This window comes from Tubulanus polymorphus, chromosome 3, assembly GCF_964204645.1.
Source record: "Tubulanus polymorphus chromosome 3, tnTubPoly1.2, whole genome shotgun sequence".
Classification (NCBI taxonomy): Eukaryota; Metazoa; Nemertea; class Palaeonemertea; order Tubulaniformes; family Tubulanidae; genus Tubulanus; species Tubulanus polymorphus.
Window position 1 is genome coordinate 8,209,417 of NC_134027.1, and position 20,789 is coordinate 8,230,205.

A 20,789-nucleotide genomic window follows, 5' to 3' on the forward strand; every position below is an offset into this window, starting at 1 on the left:
TCTGATGGTTTGCCACACGTGTCGATCTTTCTATAGGGATTCTTCTTTTTAAGGTTTCGTCGACATCTTCTTAGTGTAAGCTAACGAATAGAGCGCCGATAAACCATGTATATACAACACTTAACAACCCCCTTACAAGGAGTCTTTATGAAAGTTTAAGGTTTCTTCTTTCCCTTTCCTTTTTTCCGCAAGCCAAGACTCCTTGGTTTATAAGTGCCCATGATCGTGACCACTCTATGGGAAAGTATCCCCTTGGAGGTCTCTGGTGTCCCATAGTAGGCACGTACTGGTAGCTACATGCCCTATTGCATTCACACATCTGTTGTTTCCAGTTTTACTGGTATCAGGGAAAAGTTTTACCTAGGTGGTATTATTAAGTACTTTACCTGTCCTAGCAGACTGAAGTATCATCTATCATCTATCATGCAGGGAATTGATGATGATCTGTTAACCGCATTACATAATGATAAACCATAAGCTCAGTTAATGTATATTCCTGAGCTACCTGGAAAAACAAAGCACTATTGCCTGTGCACAGGGATTAGATATACTCAGTAGGTAGCTCAAGATCTTTGAATTGAGATTCATACTCAAATTCACAATTGACACGAGGGAGTTGAATCTATAATTCATTACATTAGAACGTATGGAAATATTTCTAGGCGCATTTTGATCGGTAAGAATTCTTTTGAATGGATCGAAAACTTTGACATTTATTGCATGAAGTAAATAATTTCAGTTTTATTCGAAAAAGTAGTTACACTGCTGCCGCTGCTGCTGCTGCACTTGGTGTAACTTATCGTTACTACTATAACCACACGAGCAGCAGATGCGCCGTTCGAAAACTTCAAAGCAAATTCTCTGAATACTGCCTTCGAAACTCCGGTAATTTATAAGCCTAACGTTGCTCCATAAAACATATTCCTCGTTTTACTTTCATAGGGCGACCCGGTGATCTACGCAAAGCCGTTCCCATATTCGCCGTTCTTTTAAACCGAGTTTCTTAGATGTTGACCGAGTAGTTGTTTATTTCGATGACGTAACATGTCGTAAATTTGTCATTCCATGGTTTTCTCTTTCTCCCATAGAGAAAAAAAAAACATGAACGTGGCTGATTTATCTATTTTTATCGACCCAGTGAACTATTATTCCGTATCAAAGAACCCGTTTAATGATTACGGCATTAATTTGTTGTTGTCTACGGAATTGCCGATTTCGTGTACATGCGTAGGCCATAGTCCTGTACATTTCGCTGCGATTGGGTTTCGAGATTTCTTGAAAGAAATATTCCTTCAAACTGGTTTGCGATTAAATTTTGATCAACAATGATTTTGTTAATTTACTTCAAGGCGATCGAGTCTGATTTGGCATCCAGTCGTTTCGTCACTTTTCAAATCATCTTTTAGAATGATAGCGGATGAAAGGTGAAAGCAAGCTCCTGAAGGGTGGAAAGTGATCTTGCATTTTTCAATGTCTGTAACAGAATCTTGTTTTTCTCTTTTCAACTAATCTACGCAATAATTTCTTCAGCACAGTCAATTTACAACCTGAGACAATTACCAGGGTTAGAATGAATAACTTCACACGTTTTAGTCAGTCTAAGTATGTTGTCAGTAACCATGGATACAACACGCAGGAGTCATTTCGTTACTTGTTCTACAGATGACGTGATTCAGCGATAAAGTTTTTTTTACTTCTTGGCGTTAACCTTTTATGTAATGTCACAGGCGCCTTTACACACCACCACTAGTTAGATAGTTCCAAATGGGTCGCTATCTGGAACGGACCAAATCAGAGCGTGTAAAACGGAATGGACCAATTTGGAATGGACTAGTTTTGCTAGAATTTTGCTTGTGTGAATGTTCGTTCTAGATCGGAACGGACCAAATTAAGACCATTTTTAAGTAATGTAAAGTGGACACGGCTTTAGTGATGATAATCCTTTGTTGGTCAGAGTAGCAGATAGTTCGATAATTTGAAGACCGCGCGGTGCTATTTACTTGAGCTTTTCATTTCGTATCACCTATCGAAGCCATATTCTCCACACTTAGTCGACTGGGGACCGATTAGCTTTGTAGCGGATGACTTCTAACGGAGACCGTTTTTCTCCCCAGCGCGATCTAATTATACAATGTAATCATGTTGTACGCAGTAAACAGATCTTTTATCTCGAATCTTTTTCTTTCTCGGCGACGAAACGAGACGTGAATAGGTGATACCTTGAATTACCGTTTTTCGAAATGTCAAGCTGTTTATCAGATATATTTCGAAATTGGACAATTGTTCAGCAGCGATTATTTAGAATAACTAGAAGGGGCTGATTCGAATCGAATCATTTTGATTTGAATCGAGCTTTGAAAGTTTATTCAGTACACCAGCTGGAAAAATGCTTCGGTGAGATAGCGATCGGCCTTGTCAACGAGCCAACGGACTTTTTGCCGTCGTCGTAAGAGTTTTCAATTGGCGCGACTGATGCGTAGCTTCCTGACGCAAGGCTGGGTGGCTGTTGTAATTAGGATTGCGCCACTTGAGCGTTACTCCATTTCCGGGATTCTGAGCGGATCAAAGGTGGTTCTCGGCGATAGCGAATACCCGCGGTTCAATGCATCACTTCCATAATAACTAGTATCCTGTACGCGTGGCACCTGATTACCGAACATGATTTATTTTCTTTATGAAAGCGAAATAGCTTTCGAAATCTCCTTCCTCGTCGGGGTTTTTTTTCTCATTTCAGCGCATTTCGCGTCGTGATATCTTAGAATGGCGCCGTGCCGGAAAAGAAAGTTTCAATTTGTTGTTAAGAAATTGCGCGATGTTTTCAGTGAAAATAGAAATGGTTGCAGTTGATAATTCCAACTTCAGTATCAAATGATCAGTTCATAATTGAAGAGCTGAATTACGCCAGCGGCCTTTGCTAATTGAATTTGTTTGATACATGTACGTATCCCAGTAATTATCTTCTGACAAGTTGTTTCTATCTTTTTCAGGAGTTTGAGTGCGGAGTGTCTGTTGAAGGGTCTGAAAAACAAGAATGGTCCTTCACTTTTTATGACTTTGATGGCCGAGGAAAGATAACTAAAGATGTAAGGCATTTTGCTATTGTTGAATACCAAAAGTTCATTTATGAGTCAAAAAAGAAATGCATTTTCTGATTTTGTATCATGACTGATATATCAAGCTCAACTAGTGGAACTAACCCTACGACATTAAAGCCTTTTTAAACGGCATATAATATAATCCTAAAATGTATACCGGTAGTGTTTCAGCGAAAGATGTAAGGCATGTTGCTATTGTTATATTCAATGATAAAGAAGTCAGAGTAAAAAATATCAAGTAAATAACGAAATGTATTTTCTAATTTTGTATCATGACTGATCTGATTTCCAGCTCAGCTACACTCCCCTATGACATTATAGCATTTTTATTTAAACAGCAAACAGCAATATACAAGTAGTGTTTCAGTGAATGTTTTACAGCTTGAAATTCAAACATTTTATGGGTTTACCATTGTTCCTCATGGGCGGATCTAGGAAATCGGGGTCCAGAAGAAAAGACAGGGCATTTCTCGGATAAATCAGGCATGTCAAAGGCCACTAGCGGGCTCCTACCCTCAGTGCTAAGATGTTTTTGAAGAAATACATCTTAAAAGATGCAAATTCCGAGAGGATGAATGTCAAATTGGCATCTTTTTTACTATCTCTGTCTTGACGAAAAGGGCTCAGTGGGATGGGTCCGGATCCCAAAGACCATCCACTAAATCTCTCCCTTTTCCCTTCTAGTTAAGTTTTGTATGGTACTCGTATGTGAAAAAAAATGATTTCGTTGTCAGGTTTTGTAGTGTGTGCTCGTATTTCAGGACATATCGAGTCTGATGAAATCGTTGTGCGACGCGGTCGGTTCGTCGATCAAACTCAGTCACAGCGGTTCGAAAACGTTGCGCTTAAAACTGACCGTCGCTCCTGAAGGCGGCAAAGGCGAAAACGCGACGAAACTGTCCGGTCAAGAGAACTTCAAACTGAACAACCTTTCATCGCCGAACGACGAAAAGAAATCGAAGCGCACGAGTTCGGGTGATCAGCATCGACGCCACCTGGTGGAAATGATTCAGAAAAACATCGAACGCCATCATCGGCATACAAACATTAAGTAAGTTAAACTGACTCTTCAAATTTCATCAGAACTTCAACCTTCGTAGATATATCTCTTACATTGAAATATATAACACAGAATTTGTTTATCTCTTCAGATTGTTATGTGTATGTAATATCAATTATTAATTTTATTAAATTACTTATTGATTTTTAAAATTATTGATATCACAGCGAATACTTATTGTTAATGTTTATGAAAATTTTTGAAAAGCAATCCCTTTATTCATTACTGGTGTAATAGTGAAAAAGTTATATATTTGTACCGTCATCGAGGAATCTTCGCTATCCTTGATTAACTGAAGTCGTGAAAAGATTTCTGACATTATGTGAAAAACTCATCTGACTCCATCTTGTCTTTTTTAGACGGCAGAATTGTGATCAACGCGGCAGTTCCGAGGAACCGCCTCGACATCGCCACGCGCATCGCGAGAAAAATACGAATCACGCGACGGCCGAAGAAAGTCAGGATCGGCGTAACTATTACCTGGATTTAGCCGGAGTTGAAAACAATAACACGACGACGACGGTACCAGCCGTGTTGTGTAACTATAGTAACAACAATCACAAACACGAGTCGCATTCGAAACAGTCAAAACACCACGGTACGCGAGAACATTATCAAAAACATCATCGGTCACGATCGTCGGACGTGAAAAATGAAACCAACGTTTCAATGGAACGCTATATCCGACTATTAGAGGAAACTCAGGAGCACGGACGATCGCGCTCGCACGAACCGGATTCTGGACGCGTACGGACTCACCGGCATAGTTCCGTTCCCTTGAAAGCGAGCAAACGGCCGGTTAGTTTACCAACGCAGGGCGGCGGCGCCGGCGAAGACAAGTCGCCCCATCACTCGCGCCGGCACCACCGGCACACGCGCGATAAACATTTGGCGATGAAACAGGTCGCTGAGTGGATCGAACGCGAAGATTTATGGGGGGCGAAGGAGGTGACGACCGCCGCGGCTACCACGGTCACCGGCAGTTGTTCGTACAATGAAATGATGATCGTTCAAAGACACGAACATCATCACATGCACGAACACCATCATCATCATCATTATCATCATTACAACGAGACCTGATAACGATCAGGCCGCCGCTGCTGCTGCCACCGCACACACCGCTTCGGTGCTGAACGGAAAATCCGAGTTCAATCGCGGTCGTGATGGCGACATCGCGTCGACAGGTTTCGCTTCAACTACTGTGCTTCTGTTTTATGCAATGGGTAGCTTTGATTATTATTGCCTGGATCGTCATAAGTCTTCATAATTCGTAACTTCAGAATTATTGTTATATCCTATGGATGTTCATCATATACTACACATATGTGTATCAAAACTCTTTGCTAGGGCCTTTTTGAGTAAAATTCACTATTCTATAGTATGCTTATGGTAAATCAGTTCGGGTCTCCTTTACAGATTGCTTTCTACACTTTCTTTCAAATTAAGAAATTCAGTTTACCTACACATTTTTGAACTGATACTTCGCCGAGTTCGCCGAATTTGGAAATCAAAATTTTAAAAAAGATTTTCGTAACAGTATTTTATTACAGGATGTTAGAAAGCATTTAAAAAACCAATTTTAGTGTTTATAAACATTGGTGAACATACCACTGAATATGCCACTGGTACAGCCAATAAGATATAGTGGCAATGGTTCTGCCTAAAAAGAATTGTTTCTTTTGTCATAATTCTCCTCTCAAATGCGAATTGAAATTTGAAAAAAAAATGTTTTTTGTAATGCTAAAAATATGTACCCGTATTTGTTTTGTACAGTTCAAATGTTTTATTTATAAGCTAAAAAGATGAAAACCAGGGGCCTGTTTTATCAGACTTAACCCCAGGGAAGAAGTGAAAATGTCTAAGTCCATGGTTTCCTTTATTACTCTGGTAGTTAGCATCTCAACCTTCGAGTGAACTTTGATACCCTTGTCTATAAGACTGGTCCCTGCTTTTCTTTCAGTCAGGTTTCAATATTCTTGATTCCGGACAAAGTTGTCAGGGTTTCTGTACATAGATGTAGTGTAAAAATACATAGATAAAGATGCTGAAATATTCTTCGCTATTACCTTCTGGTGATGTAGAGAACATCTAAAAAACAATTGTTTTTCATTCGATTTTTGTAGATAGTGGGAATTTGTCTATATTCCTCAAGTTAAGATTGGTTTCAGTGTTGCTATGAAATGTTATTACACGTACCAGTACCACAAATGTAAAGATTATGAAACAATCAAAATGTTATAATTTTTTCCACTCAGGATTTAGAATCACGAAATACGAATATTCAATTCATCAGAACGAAATTTTGAGCGTTAGAGGTAATGAAAATGTCGTTGTTTCTCTTGTAAAGAAACATAAACTCGCGTGATACTCAATATTAATTAAAAACTGCCATGGATATTAGTCCTGCCATCGGATTCGTGCTCGAGGCATTGTGCGCATCATACGCTGTGCTGACAAGATGCAAACATCATTACATTTTAAACGGCCAGTTCTAGTTATGATTAGTGCGTAATACGACGCTCTCAGTTTCTGTGAATGATACTTGAAAAACGACAGTACGTGCGCTGTAAACTGTTTTCGAATCTCATGTTTCGGGTATTGGAGTTTTTTTTCCATGTTTTCATAATGGATTAATGCTTATTGTAGAAAATTGAAAAAAAATTATGAATTCGCTCTTTAAGCTGATGAATTCCGACGGAGATTATCTGCGTGCTACTTTTTAAAGAATCTCCGTTTTCTAAATATCCAGCATCGTCATTCAGGGAATTGTTAGAGATTTCCTCGAGTAAATCTCTTGAGACATATTGAGAAAAGTTTTGCATTACCTGTGCGTTATCTATGTAAATGTAGTACCGTTACGCCTTCATCCCAACAAATGGGCTGCATTTGTAATAGGACCACATAAGCCGCGATCACTCGGAGATACTGTGCCCGAGCCAAATTTGGCCCTTGCCTAATTAGAGAGCTCACTTACACGTAAACCACTCATTCGATACTAAACAATGCTCAAAGCGAAGTGAGTCACTGCCGGAACCAGTTGCAATTCACATGCAATGATTTGTCCCATGCTAAGATTTGGCTCGGGCCTGGTCCCACGTTTTTAGTGGGGTCAAACAGGCACGGGCCCATTTGGCAACCATGTGAATGTTGGCACAGGCCAAAAACACTTATGTGATCGCACCTATGTAGGTTAATATAACTCAGCCCTTTGGTCCGTGTACACGAGGAAAATCGATTTCTCTTCTTAAATCTACCACATCAATGGTAGATCCATGTATCATGACAGAATGGTACTCACCTCTATATGGGTTGATTTCATAGTCCAGTAGTGCGGTAATACAAAATATATTGAATGTCAGCTTGATGATGATCTGAGCTCCAAGATGTTTTCTCTTAATTGTTTTCGACTGAATGTGTTGAACTTTTTGACAATCTTGCAGATAATGTGATTAACTGTGCTGTAATTTTTTCCAAGGATGGCAATATAGTCGTAAGACCGTATCGCATCAACTTTCATTTCATTGCATCAACTCTTCCTATATATGAAATTGAGCAGGTCGGTAAACTGCTCGTCGTAAAATAAGCATCACATCTTTTTCTACACATGATATCCCTTGAATAATGCATGATGCATATATGGGGAAGTTTGTATACAGTGGTATTTTTTCAGTAAGGATAATGTTGTAAGTTAGTCGCCCGATAAGAAGTGCATACGGCAATGCATTCAGATATTTATTGACAATCACTTAAGTTAAATCTACGGATTATTGAGCTTGTGTAATTATGTACAGGTAACAGGAGTTTTTTTGTGTTACATTGTAATGCTGCCACACGTGTAAACCGATAGATGTGAAAAATATCTCAGTCAGATGTGATAATATCATCATGATCTGGAATTAGTAGAATTTTCAATTGAAACTTGGCCCAATTTCTTAGAAAAGTTGAATTCCCGAATCAGACCACGATCAGACCAATTCAGTTTATGTTTGATACATTCAGGAGTTCAACTTCTCGCGGAACATACTTGTGGAAGGGGATTTTTCAAGAGCTTCATTCTATCAGCCCGAGACGATGTACATTGTGCAATCTACCTATTTTCTACCTCAGTAGTTTTGAAGCTGCTGCCGGCCCTGTAGTGAGTCGGATAGCTGGTTTCACGTGTTTTGCACGGAGAGATATATGTCTTGGGTATATTTAATAATAATATAATGAATAAAATGAAATATATGAATATATTATATATGAATAAATATGTGTACATTTCTTTATTGAAGATTATATCCGAATGTAATGATGAAGAATAAAGAAAAAGAATGACTCTCGCAAATTTGTTTAAAGATTGTCTATTTCAAATTATTTAGGTTCAAGTTAGTTCATTCAGTGATTCATTCCAACTATAATTTCTCTACATGTTCAGCATGAAGCATCTGCGACTATGGACTTCAAAAGCCAGTCGTGCCCACCCCCCATTAGAGTCAGGCTTGTGTCAAAGTACTCCATAATATAATCCAGTGTTAATTAACAAGTGAGATACCGTTATAGAACGATAACCACACTCAAACGTGGTGAACGGATAATAAGATAAAATCCCACTATTTACAGATTAAAAGAATTTAAAAACCAGAATTTATTTATTAAATCTAAAATATTTAAAAGACACGACGTTTCGATCTCACCCTAGAGATCATCGTTAGGTGTGACCCTGAGATACCGTTGTTTTGATAAAGTAGTTTTCTGGCTTTGATTTAAGTTGTAGCATGGACGTACATCTATTTCATACGTTCATAGTTGAAGGGAGAGACTGAGTGTGGACCAGCATGGATGCCCGTACTTTATCCTTAACTTTAAGCTAGAAATGACTTTTCGTGTCCGGATTGAGAACATCGCTGTTTAAATAGTGTTATATTGAAGAGACTGCATTTGGAGATTGGGATAACCATGGAAAGGTGCACTTCATATACAAGAAAGAAACTCTCATTATCATTACTATAATCAATTTATGCCTCTCAATCAGTTTAAGAAAAACAGCGATAACCGTAGAAAATATCCCTTGCCATGTTGTAGGTGGGATAACCTCATGGTATAATTCTTTTTCCATTAGATAATGATTTTGCTCTAGAAGCTGACGGCAAATTATTTAAAAAAGAATGTTCGTAATCCCGTTATCTTTCCGGAGGTGCGCAATGTGATACGTCAAAACGAACGTTTCATCGGTTTTATAAGTCGTCGTGTCCTTTCGTTCTGTGGGTCGAGATTATGACGCTGAAACCCATCTACTGACGCCCCGAAGTACGCAATTTCACAATAGATCCGGAGATAACGAAGAAAGTAAATATCAGAGAAACTGATGAAACGTATTGAAGAATTAGAAACCATGATTATACTTCAAAACACAAAATCTATCAATTTGATCACTTCGGGCTTGATCAGAGACCATTGTCACGATTGAAGGTATATACGCTTTTTCGATGTGAAAGTATGTTGGCGTTTGAATTCAAATTGCAGAGTGTCTGATTGGTAATACAGGGTCCAATAATTCGATTAGTTTTTATTCCGAGTGTATGGGGCTATTTCGGTCAAATCCGAAAGAATATTGGGTTGAAAGGTTTTTTAACATGGTCCTGTGCCTGGTTGCGGAGTGTGTCGTAGTCTGATTAATCGCATACGATATTAACGTGCGTCAATAGACAAATCGTTCAATTATTTAGTGCTGTCCATATTGTTGAGCCTTCTATCACTTTCCATCGAGTTTACCAGGACAATAAAATCCCGTCATTTACAGTAATAATAAATTTCGATGTGGACTCTAACAGCCCCTGAAGCTCGTTTTAATTAAACATCGCCCTCATGGCGCTCAGTCTCCGAGCTTGCGGCAACTCGAATAATTAATTTTCATTCCATTGCAAGTTCAATGTTGTACAGACTTTTACCATAAAAACTGTATTTCATTGTTATCAAAATGCCAATATTATGGAATATTTTAGTCACTAGAAAAGGTTTCTTTAAGAGAAATGTCGCAAATATGTCATTATTGAAAATGGAATCGAGACTTCTCTGAAAACTGATACATTTGGCATTTTCTGGTTTCTTATACGCTATCTGATGTTTTTCTCATCCCTCTGCGGGGCTACAATTCAACACTAATGGCTTGTTTCACCACAGGGTTTATGCGCGAAAAGACTCCTTTTAAGATACGAAGTAAGAAAATTAAAGAGAAACGTCTTTAGGAAAACGCACACACTACTAGACAAAGCTGTCAAAACAGAGGCTTTTGATGTTTAGCTAATCTACCATAATTTGTCGCAGATAGGAACGTCATTAATGGCCGTCCATCAAAGCGAAACAAGTGTAGATGGAGGTAAACGACAAATATACTCTTTACTAACATTTAATAAGTCCCTAATAAAAATATTTGTACGACAGAACCGTAGCAATTACCTCCCAAAGCCGACGGGAGATGACTTGTACGTCATTTGTACATTCAATAATCCTGAAAAAGATATAAATTACCGGTACCAGAAAATAGCTAGCTGTCACATTCCGAAAGAAAGATTTAATTACACCGTTCTAACACCCGACTGACGGGGTATGACCAATATATGCATGACACGAACTGTCTTATCGGAAGACTCTTCCGATAATTACAATATACTAAACTGATGCGCAACCCATTAGAAACGACTGTAAGACACAATTCTTTAATTAAAAATCTGCGAAAAAAGCCAGTTTCTAAAAATATTCTATAATAAAGTTACTTGATAATCTAATTTAAGGGTGATATGAACTGACATATTCTTTATTTGTGAATTGTTCAATTTAGATATTTCTATTTTCTGGTTATGATGTCTTGCCGCTTGGTGAATTTTTGCGTGAAAAGAATAATAACACCCGATTTGATTGTGCTGAGAATCTTAATCCGTCGAGGGATACAAACTCATTAAGTTAAAGCCGTTCCCCGAAATGGTGGAAGTGAATTCGGGTAACGATACCGGACCCCTGGCAAGCGAGGATGAGGTAACCGTATATGCAGATGGCACCACCGTGCGGTGCCCTAGCGGAGTTTCTGTGAACTAATGTAATGGCTCGCTGGGTAGGATTAGTTATCAGATTTTCCGCTAGGGGACCGTACGGTGCTGCCACCCAATTTGGTGGCGTTGGTTTTGCGAACTAAGCGGAATCAACTCGCTGGGTTCGAACCTAGGATAACCCTTGGCAATCCAAGCCACCCGGAAAAAACCAGGGCCGTATCTAGCGGGGGCTAGAAATGTTTCGAAAAGTGCCCTTTTTGCGAATATTATGTTCAATTCCAAGAGAACTGCCCGTTTTCAAGATCCTCTGCCCCCAAAATTCGAATGCAACATAACTACTTAATTCATATATAAAATTTATACTCTTTTATTTTATTTACTTCAGAAACATTCTAATAAGGATATACTATCATAAATGTACGTATACACATTATACACATGATTCCACTGACGCACACATGGATGGATCATGGATGGATTGATGGATCACGGATGGATGTTGTTGCATCTTGTTTTACATTCGTATCAGCAAAATTTCACATCAACATAGCAGCATTCTCACTACAAAGTTTTTCTATAAATTCTATAATACCGGAAAGTAGCAATAAATATTGGCAAACCAGTAGAACGGAGGGCACTGATTAGCACCTATGGTAACGATTTTGTAACGCAAATGTACTTATAAATATTTAATGAGAGTCTACTTACAGTGGAAAGTTTGGAGCAATATAAAATAACATATCTCAAGTCCTAGAGAAAATTCCATCGCATCGCTATCAAAGCCTATCATTTATTAATGACAGTTCTCTCGGAAAAGTGACAGTTTACTTTGATATTTTTTTCTCAAGGAGCATCATTAACATCTACTCAATAAAACGCACTACATCTATACATACATACATACATACAGAATTATGTGTATATCTATCAAATGTAGATATGACAAAACTTAATAACAGTTGGTATAGATGAGAAAAAATACAGTTCCGTGCCCAACTGCCAAATACCAGTACAAGATATCTCAATAGTTGAAAGAGCATTGTAGCCATTTGATTTTTTTTACTTTAGTCAAAATTTCGACTTAGTAACTCGAAATTTCAACTTTTTATCTGAATATTTTGACTAAGAAAGTAATCATTTGGCCGCAATGCTCTTCTGTACTATACTAGGTCCCTTACATATATCATACTCGGTCTATATAAACATGTATATATATATATATATACTTTCCCTGGAAACGGATATTGATTCTCTGTGCATCATTGAGAGAAAGAGTGAAATATTCACTCAAGTTTTCTCATTGAAAATGTTTTACGTCATTTAACTAATAGTTAATAACATCACATACCGGTAGTAATGATGAAATATAATTTCTTCATTTATGGAATGTTTCGTTATAATTTTTACAATAATATATATATATATATATAAAATATGTACACGCTAACTAGCAATCCAAAAACCGAAAGTTAATTCGATGAGAAATAAATAATGGCATTTTCTTTTAAAATTGCGCAATATATTAGAATCTTACAGGAGCCCAGCTCCATAAGTGTGTGTATAAATAATAAGACAATGATTACGGTAATGAATATCACATTGAAATTGTATCGAGTATAAAACCCACACAGACAAATCTCCGAAGCCATAAGATAATCAGTCTGAAACTGATGCAGAGCAATGTATATATATCCAGCAACCTCTTCATCCAATGATTCCGAAAAGCAATTCCGGCCCCATGTTTTGCGAGTCAAACTTTCAGAGGCCAATAGGGTCTTGATGGTTTATACTCCACAGAGATGAAGAGGTTTTATAGCTATCAAAATAGCTGGATTGAGTAGTTTACTATACAAATATACATATATAGTAGAATACTCAGACAAAATATTCTCTTTCTGAATCAGAATATAGAACCTTCATAAATTTCTGCAGTGATTTGTAGAGAAGTGAAACGTTTTAACAGTATGGTAACTAGTGGCAAAAAAACAACTAAACCCCTGATTGATGGTGTTCATTCTGGATTTGAAAGGACTTGTATTAAAACAAAAAACTATAATAAAAGCTGAACTATATTTTTTATAGACTAGAAAGAAGTTATAGGCCTGCCAACATCATTGGAAAAACCAATAGATAAATCTTTATTCAATCCCGTGAAAAATAAAACATTTGATAAGAATGGTAGTTGGCGGACAAGACAAAATTAATTGTTAAGTGCTAAAAGATTCAGTAAGATGGAAAATCCGATTTAAAAGTGTGGTTTGGTAAGCAAAGCATAGAATTAAAAGCAAATGGCACTAAAACTATTGTTAAAATGTTACCCCAGCAGCAAACGACTGGTTAATAAATAGGGGACCACTACAGTCATACATGAAGGTTATATATTCTAGCGCGAAAATGAAAGTTAGAAAGAGATATTTGTCAAGAGTTGAGAAATATTCATATAAGCGAGGGTTTAAATACGGTTATCTTGGGTAGTAAAATCTCCTTGAACCAGCAATTAACTTTACTAGAAACAATTCATGACATACCGGTAATCAACCAATGCTGTAGGACCTACTGATCTGTTTTGTTAACTAGGTGGGTTATATACTTGAAACACAGATAGAGAAAAGTGAAATCTAGTTGTAACAAACTCTGATATAACCTTTACAGACATCATATGATAAAGTTAGAAGGTGCCAAGAATTTTGTGTCAATTAGATTTCACTGTACTTTGGAATGATAGCAATGGTTGGAAATTAAAATGAAGAAAGGTGCTAACTTAACGTTATTTCTAAGATAACCCATTGTTCATATGGCACTTAGCTCCTTTGTTGACTTAAACTTCCAAGAAAGATGATTTTTAAAACAATTTACTATTAAAAAGAGACATTCTATTCTAAATGCGTGCTACGTTGTTAACCATTTTAGAGAATATCTTTAAAACCAGGCCTAAATCCTTGAAAACAGCAGGGCCTGTTACAATAGATCCTCAAACTACTACGTGTAAAACCGACACCTCACTACATAGAGCAAGTATTATCTATTGTTAGTTGATTAATACAATGCAATACCGGTAGTTTCTTGTCCAGCACAAGACTTTTCAAATCCGAGTTCCTGAAAATCGCATACAACAGTGATATAGTCCGTTTTAAAAACTTGATGTTGATAATGATCATAAATCCATATTAGTCCACATTTTTACGAAACGTTTTTCTATTGCTGCACTGATCATATGGTTCGGAATATGCACAGTTCGTGATGATGATGGCAGGATAATCAGTTGTATTGTCCAGCATATACACTAACCACATAACGCACGCATGGTATTACACACAAATCATGAATAATGTGTAAAAATTGTTCGCTTGCTGCCTTGCTGAGTCGGTACAGTTGAATATAAACACTCTCTACCTATAAAAATTGTTGTTGGCAAATTCAAGACGTCCGTTATTTTCGCGTGGGCGGAATAAATATCGATGAACGGTTTTCATCGATGCGATGGAGACACCGCGCGGTTTGGCGACGAAGCACGGAATCGTTCAAGTTGCGCCGATAAATCGCGTACTTTGTCCGACCAATATTCGCTGCTCTGTTGTAGCTGGATCGACAGCTGCAAACAAAAAGTAACGAGAAATCAAGAATGTTTCAAGCGAAAGGAATTTTCGAGATTCGGGCAGTGATGAGCGAATAATTACCTCCCCAACTCTTTGTATCCAGTAGGATTTATCTAAGGCTGATGGATCAGAGACGCCTTGTTCTTCCATCGCCTTCGAAATCGCTGACCGTAGCTGAAAATGAATGAAAGGTTTTCGTATTGCTGCTGCCGATCTGATTAAGTCAAACACCGCGGTAAGATTTGCATTCAAATTTCAAAGCGACTGTGGTTGAATTGTGCTAAACTTTTTAAATACAGTGCATCAGCTGAGTTGTTCAGTATATTTTACAACATCTCAGAGGAAGAAGCAAGATCAACGGTTCAACTCGACTGAATTGAACACATTGTTTGTTGGAGGGAGCATACCTTTTCATTGTCCGCTTTATATTTAGCTGCTTTTTCATCTTTCATGATATCCTGGGGGTAACACAACAATATTTCAAATACAAAAGACAAACATGCATGGTAAAGGCAGGCAGGTGGTGCCAAAAGTGGAAAGCATTTACACAGAAAACACTTGATCAATTAATCTGCAATAATATTTCCAGTTAAAGTGTTGTTCATGTACATGATTTCATTTGATAGAAGCAAAGAGAAAACTGTACACTAAACGTGTTCTTCAAGAACTAGTGTAAAATCTGGAAATTCCATCAGGAAACCGAGAAAACATAGAAAACATGTAGAAACAACCAAAACATTGAAGATTTAAAACATTCACGTAGGCTGACTACAGGTTTTTTCAAACACCAGAATTACTAATCATACATCTAAGGATGAAGCTGAAATTCTGGGGCCAACCGGATTAAAGTTGATAACCAACAACTGGCAAATAGCACTACAGGCAGGAACTCTGAGAAATACATTCAGATTCTCTTATAATAAAACTAAACATTACAAAAAAATTTCAGAAATACTTACAGCGTCGCGCCCTTGTTCCATAATCAGACTATAGGATGATCGCGAGTCAAACTGCGATTTCATGCTTTGTAAACTTTGTTCTTTACTTTCTAATTGTAATTGTAGAGTTTGACGTTGAGCGACTTCGCGTTCCAGTTCGTTACGTATACGACTGTTCTCTTTTTGTAACGCAGTCAACTGTTGGTTCAAATGTTGCACGTTGCTCACATTAGACTGCAGACGGTGGTGTAGATCTTCGATCGTTTGCAGTTTTTCTTTCATGTCAACGTCTTGTTCGTTTCTGCAGAATCGGCAAAAGTAATAAATCAATAGTTAATCAATAGTTGAGGAAATGGTGGCGAGCAAAAAAGAGTGGTTGTAAAAGGAACTTACTCATGTTCTTCGAGCCGGTTCTTCAACTGATTCAATAACATCTGCTGGTGCGAGGAATGCGTTTGTAGCGCCTGCATAAAGAAAAATATAACATGCATTTGAAAAAAGATATTTTTCTTTTCCACGTATAAATATAGAATGTACTAAAACATGAAATCTCAGATTATGAATTGCTGTTTTCTAAAATCTATTGCTTGTGCAACAATTACCTTGAGTCTTTCGGATTCCATCTTTTTCTCCTCAGTTTCATTTCTCAAGCGATTGTTCTGTTTCTGAAGGTTGGCTACTTGATCCATCAGTTGCCTGTAATAGAAATAACATCGTATAACAATAATCAAACAATCACATAAGAAATCGCAATTCAAAAATAGATGTAAAACGTTCCAAATCAAAACCGAAGACTTACTCTTTTTCGTTAGTTAGAGCTAATATGGCTTTACTTTGTTCTCTGTGAAAGGAATGGAAATATTAGTAAAGGATGCTTGCGATAAAAGAGTCGACTACTTGCATAATGCTCAGCAGTTCAGTGGCATGGTAGCCTATTAAGAGAATATTACATATCATAGAAGCAGCGGATTGACTAAAATAAACGAGTATTTTCAAATATCTAAATACGGTAATAGCATTCTTTGTTGAATATTAGCAGCAGAATCAATTAATGCATTAGTCTGAAACGGTTGTTATAAGACGTGACAGCAATTATCAATAATGTTAGGCAAGTTCTTCATCGCACTACATGTAGAATGTGAACTAGATTTTTGAAGCTAGAAAGGTGTAAAACCAACCACCAATATTGTTTACCGTTATACGTAATATGTATTGCAGACAAAATACTAGAAATGACTTGTGCTTTAAAGGTAAAAGAAATAGAGACAGATAACCTCAACCAAAAAACCAATTCTTCGAAGATAGGTTTTGTGAAATGATGCGGCAGAATGCGAGAATACATTCTCAAATGCCAAGTATTAAGATAGCAAAGCAGACAGTAAGACACACAAAGACATACATGAGGGAAAGCATCTGTTTACCTAATTTTACTACCCAATTTATCATTAGCGACTCTGAAATTTAACACATAGACAAATCATATATCAACCAACATCGGTTCAAACAAAAAAATGTTTCCATCTTGTTTGGGTAACAAATGAAATAAGATACTTTTGACAATATAAGAAAAACTATTCTAATTCACTGGAATGGGATGAACATGGGAGTTCTGTTTAACGAATAAAGCCCAGTTGATTTTTTTTTCATCCTTTTCACACTAAAATACCTGACAGCTTTACTTAAGCTACACCTGAAATTCAATTGAATTTCTAGTAAAGGTTCATAGTATCTAGTTCAACGTAAGAATGTAGAATGTGTCATTAAATACAATGTATATCAAACTTCGGCTCACTTCCATCTTCCAAACAGTATTGTATGATTTCAAAGTTTAAAATCACTTACTTTTGTTCTTGCACCCACTGATTAACGTTCTGAACGACTAGTTCACTTTCTCTATGTAACCGATCACCGTTACTCCTCGCATCATCGAGGGCCACGCGTAGATTTTGTATCTCTTCAGACGCGCTGTGATATTTCGACCGTTGTAATTCGATCTCGTCCTTCAGTTTCTCCGACTGAAAACGAGTAATAGGAATGAAAATGAACTCCACAGGGAAAATGAAATGAAAAATATCGTTATTTCAATTCATTAACCAGACAGCAATGAAAGGAAAAGAGCAATCAAGTACCCATTTCTGTCTTTGTTTACATGAAACTTAGAGCAAAGGAGAAATCTCTTCACATTTCCAAAAAGAATAACAAATTTTCTTCGAAAACTGACCTCATCAAGTTTAGATCTAAATTTATCTTCGATTGAATTAAGTTCGACTTTCATCATGACGATTTGTTCATCTTTCATCGTGAGTTCATTCATCGTATGTTTAATACGGTTTTGACAACTCGTCAATTCATCTTGCAGTTCACCGACACGCTTTTCACAGCAGCGCAACTGCGAAAACGAATGTAAAAGAACATGAATTCATTTGCTAAATGAACAATGACCAAAAGGGTTTAACTTCGTTTTAATTCAGTTTTGCCCGATGGTAGTAATAATAATCACCTCATCCTCCGAGGCTTGGTTCAGTTCTTGAACTTTCTTCAACTCCTGTCTCATCACTTTCATCTTATCTTCATATACATTGATCTAAAAAGCAAACATAGTTGAAATATTTTCACCCATACACCAGATAAAGTTGTACACAACAAATTTTCTTTCATGAAAACATGCTCACCTCCTCAACAAGTGATTGATTTTGGTTTTGATAGCGTGTAATTTCAGATTTCTGCGAAGCTACTTGTTTAGAACGATCAGCTAACTGTTCCATAGCTTCTTTATGATTACCCTGTGCTGACATTAGCTGCTTCTTCAAATCTTGTACTTTCTGTTGGGTCTCCATGTACTGTCAAAATCAAGTCAGGACATAAATCCACAAATTTTTCACTATATTCCATATATTTTACAGAGATTGAATAAGAGTAGTGCATCGACATACCTCGTTATGACACTGTTTGTACTGTTCTTGATTTTTGTCTAGGTCAGCGTGGAGCTGAGCTAACGTTTCCTCGTATCTGGCGACCTCTTGTTGATGGTGTTGATTCTGTTTCTGGGCGGTTTGCAGGTTAAGTTTGACAACTTTGAGCTGGGCGTCTTTATCAGCGCACTCCTCTTTCGTAGCTCTCATCCGGTCCTGTAAACCTTCGATCTCCGCCTGCAGTGAAGCTGCCTGCAGCTCACGATCTTTAATTTTGTTCGACATCTCTTTAGTTTGGTGTTGGTATTGGTCGATATCTTCCTGTAGTTCGCTTACCAGTTTCTTCATTTGTTGAGCCTGCCGTGATGAGTCTTCTCTCCGTCCACGTTCAGCTTTCAGTTCAGCTTGTAATTGAGCTAACAAAGAATCCTGTTGTTCAACCTGAAACAGATAAATATTTTTTTCTCACAAACTTTACTTTATAACTCATCCAACAATTATCACTAAATAAGATATAAGTATCTACCTGCTCGGCTAACATCTTTTCTTGTTCTTTCGTTCCCTCGAGTTCAATTTCTAGTTTATGCGATGACTGTTTATACGCGAGACCCTCTTGTACGGCGCTGTGTGTATCTTCTTTCGTCGCGATCAAATCCTTACGCAGTTTTTCGATCACTAGTTTTTGATCGTCGATTTCGTTTTCGTAACTACCGCATCGATCTCTCAAAGTTCGCAGTTCCGTTTGTGTTTTTCTGGCTGTGTTTTCATGACGTACAACTTCGGCAATGCTGCTGCTCAGTTGTTCATTCGTACTTCTCAAGCCCTGCTCCATCAACATGAGTTTTTCTTCATGATGGGCCAACTGCAAATAGAATTTAGCATTCTATTAAGTATCTTAAGTTCTAGCTTCATGATAGTCTCATGATGGTTTCTATTTTAAGTGCAATTTATTAAGATATCATATATGTAATCGCTAGATGTATACCTCTTGTGTAGATTCTCTGTATTGAGTTCTTGATTCAGCAAGTTCAGCGCGTACATGCTCAATCTCTTGTTTATAGTCGGCTACCTGGTTCTCAACGATGCGTTTATCTTTCTGAGTTGTGTGGATTTCCATTTTCAAATCTCTTATGGTACTTTCCAGCACCTCAATCTGAAAAACGGTATAATGGTATGTCATATTTACAGAAGAGAATTTCTAAAACTTATTGTAATTGAATGGATCATTTTAGTTTCATTGGTTATTTCACCAAGATACTCATTATTGAAACTGCTGTCCAAATTTAATCTTGGCAGCTCTTGGTTTATCTAAACTTCATACATAAATCTGTTACCTCTTCTACTTTCTTGTTAATCTCTTCTTTAAGATTCTTGATGTCGCCATCACCTCGTCGGAGTTGATCCGTTTTCTGACCGATATCCTTCTCAAGTTTCTGATTGAGTTGCGTCGCTTCGGCGAGCGCCGAATCCAGACTTTTCACTTTTTCTTCAAGACGCGCTATGTCGCCTTTACTGCGCTGTTGAGATGCCGTCATGTTCATCTGTAACTGTTGCAGGTTCTGCTCCAATCGTCCAATCTGAAATAGATGGATATAAAGGGTTTCAAATATATTTGCGTACTGATAGAAATCTAACTCTGTGCACAACTTAGATCAACACGATTGTTATTATACAGCTTTCCTATGGGACATCATAAATCCCTGTAAGATGAAATTGAATATGAAATTATACAAGCTAGCAGCAAGGTGAATTATTATCCCAGTACTGATGCAAGTAATGCAGAGCTACCAATGAAAGAATTACAAAATCAGCAATTAAACCAACAAAGGATGATTTGAACAAGATGATTAAGAAATTATGTACATAAGCTAGAAATCAATTAAATGATGCAAGAAAAAGTTCTCATTATGAAAGAAATACAATCTGTTAAGAAGGATTATGATAAAGGAGAGTTGGCAATTTGTGCGGCAAATACTGGTTTTTCAATTAAAATCGAGGAACTAAGGGGGAGATTGTAGACGGAACGTACAAGAGAATTCAGGATAGTTCTAAAATACAACAGGAAAGAAGATCATCTAAATGATAGAGATATCGGTGAGTGGTAAAATCGCTTCAAATGTTCTGAAACGGCCAATTATGAATCAAATACCAAGAACG

General features: G+C 37.4%; 2 protein-coding genes across 2 annotated transcripts in view; one reads left to right on the forward strand and one right to left on the reverse strand.

Moving 5' to 3' along the window:
• LOC141901301 (uncharacterized) overlaps nt 1-5,645 on the forward strand; it is a 29,071-nt gene extending 23,426 nt beyond the window's left edge. Inside the window, exons 4-6 of the mRNA XM_074788456.1 lie at nt 2,988-3,083; nt 3,857-4,146; nt 4,515-5,645. Of these exons, the coding sequence (XP_074644557.1) occupies nt 2,988-3,083; nt 3,857-4,146; nt 4,515-5,238 (1,110 nt within the window). The 3' untranslated portion in view covers nt 5,239-5,645. The remainder of the gene's footprint in view (nt 1-2,987; nt 3,084-3,856; nt 4,147-4,514) is intronic.
• Nucleotides 5,646-11,542: 5,897 nt separating this feature from the next.
• LOC141902821 (uncharacterized) overlaps nt 11,543-20,789 on the reverse strand; it is a 36,050-nt gene continuing 26,803 nt past the window's right edge. The window contains exons 37-52 of the mRNA XM_074790718.1: nt 19,967-20,209; nt 19,618-19,785; nt 19,159-19,494; nt 18,654-19,073; nt 18,393-18,560; nt 18,221-18,304; nt 17,942-18,109; nt 17,563-17,735; nt 17,142-17,174; nt 16,520-16,561; nt 16,323-16,416; nt 16,114-16,184; nt 15,742-16,021; nt 15,190-15,240; nt 14,864-14,956; nt 11,543-14,778 (exon numbers count right to left, since the gene is read on the reverse strand). Of these exons, the coding sequence (XP_074646819.1) occupies nt 14,656-14,778; nt 14,864-14,956; nt 15,190-15,240; nt 15,742-16,021; nt 16,114-16,184; nt 16,323-16,416; nt 16,520-16,561; nt 17,142-17,174; nt 17,563-17,735; nt 17,942-18,109; nt 18,221-18,304; nt 18,393-18,560; nt 18,654-19,073; nt 19,159-19,494; nt 19,618-19,785; nt 19,967-20,209 (2,547 nt within the window). The 3' untranslated portion in view covers nt 11,543-14,655. The remainder of the gene's footprint in view (nt 14,779-14,863; nt 14,957-15,189; nt 15,241-15,741; nt 16,022-16,113; nt 16,185-16,322; nt 16,417-16,519; nt 16,562-17,141; nt 17,175-17,562; nt 17,736-17,941; nt 18,110-18,220; nt 18,305-18,392; nt 18,561-18,653; nt 19,074-19,158; nt 19,495-19,617; nt 19,786-19,966; nt 20,210-20,789) is intronic.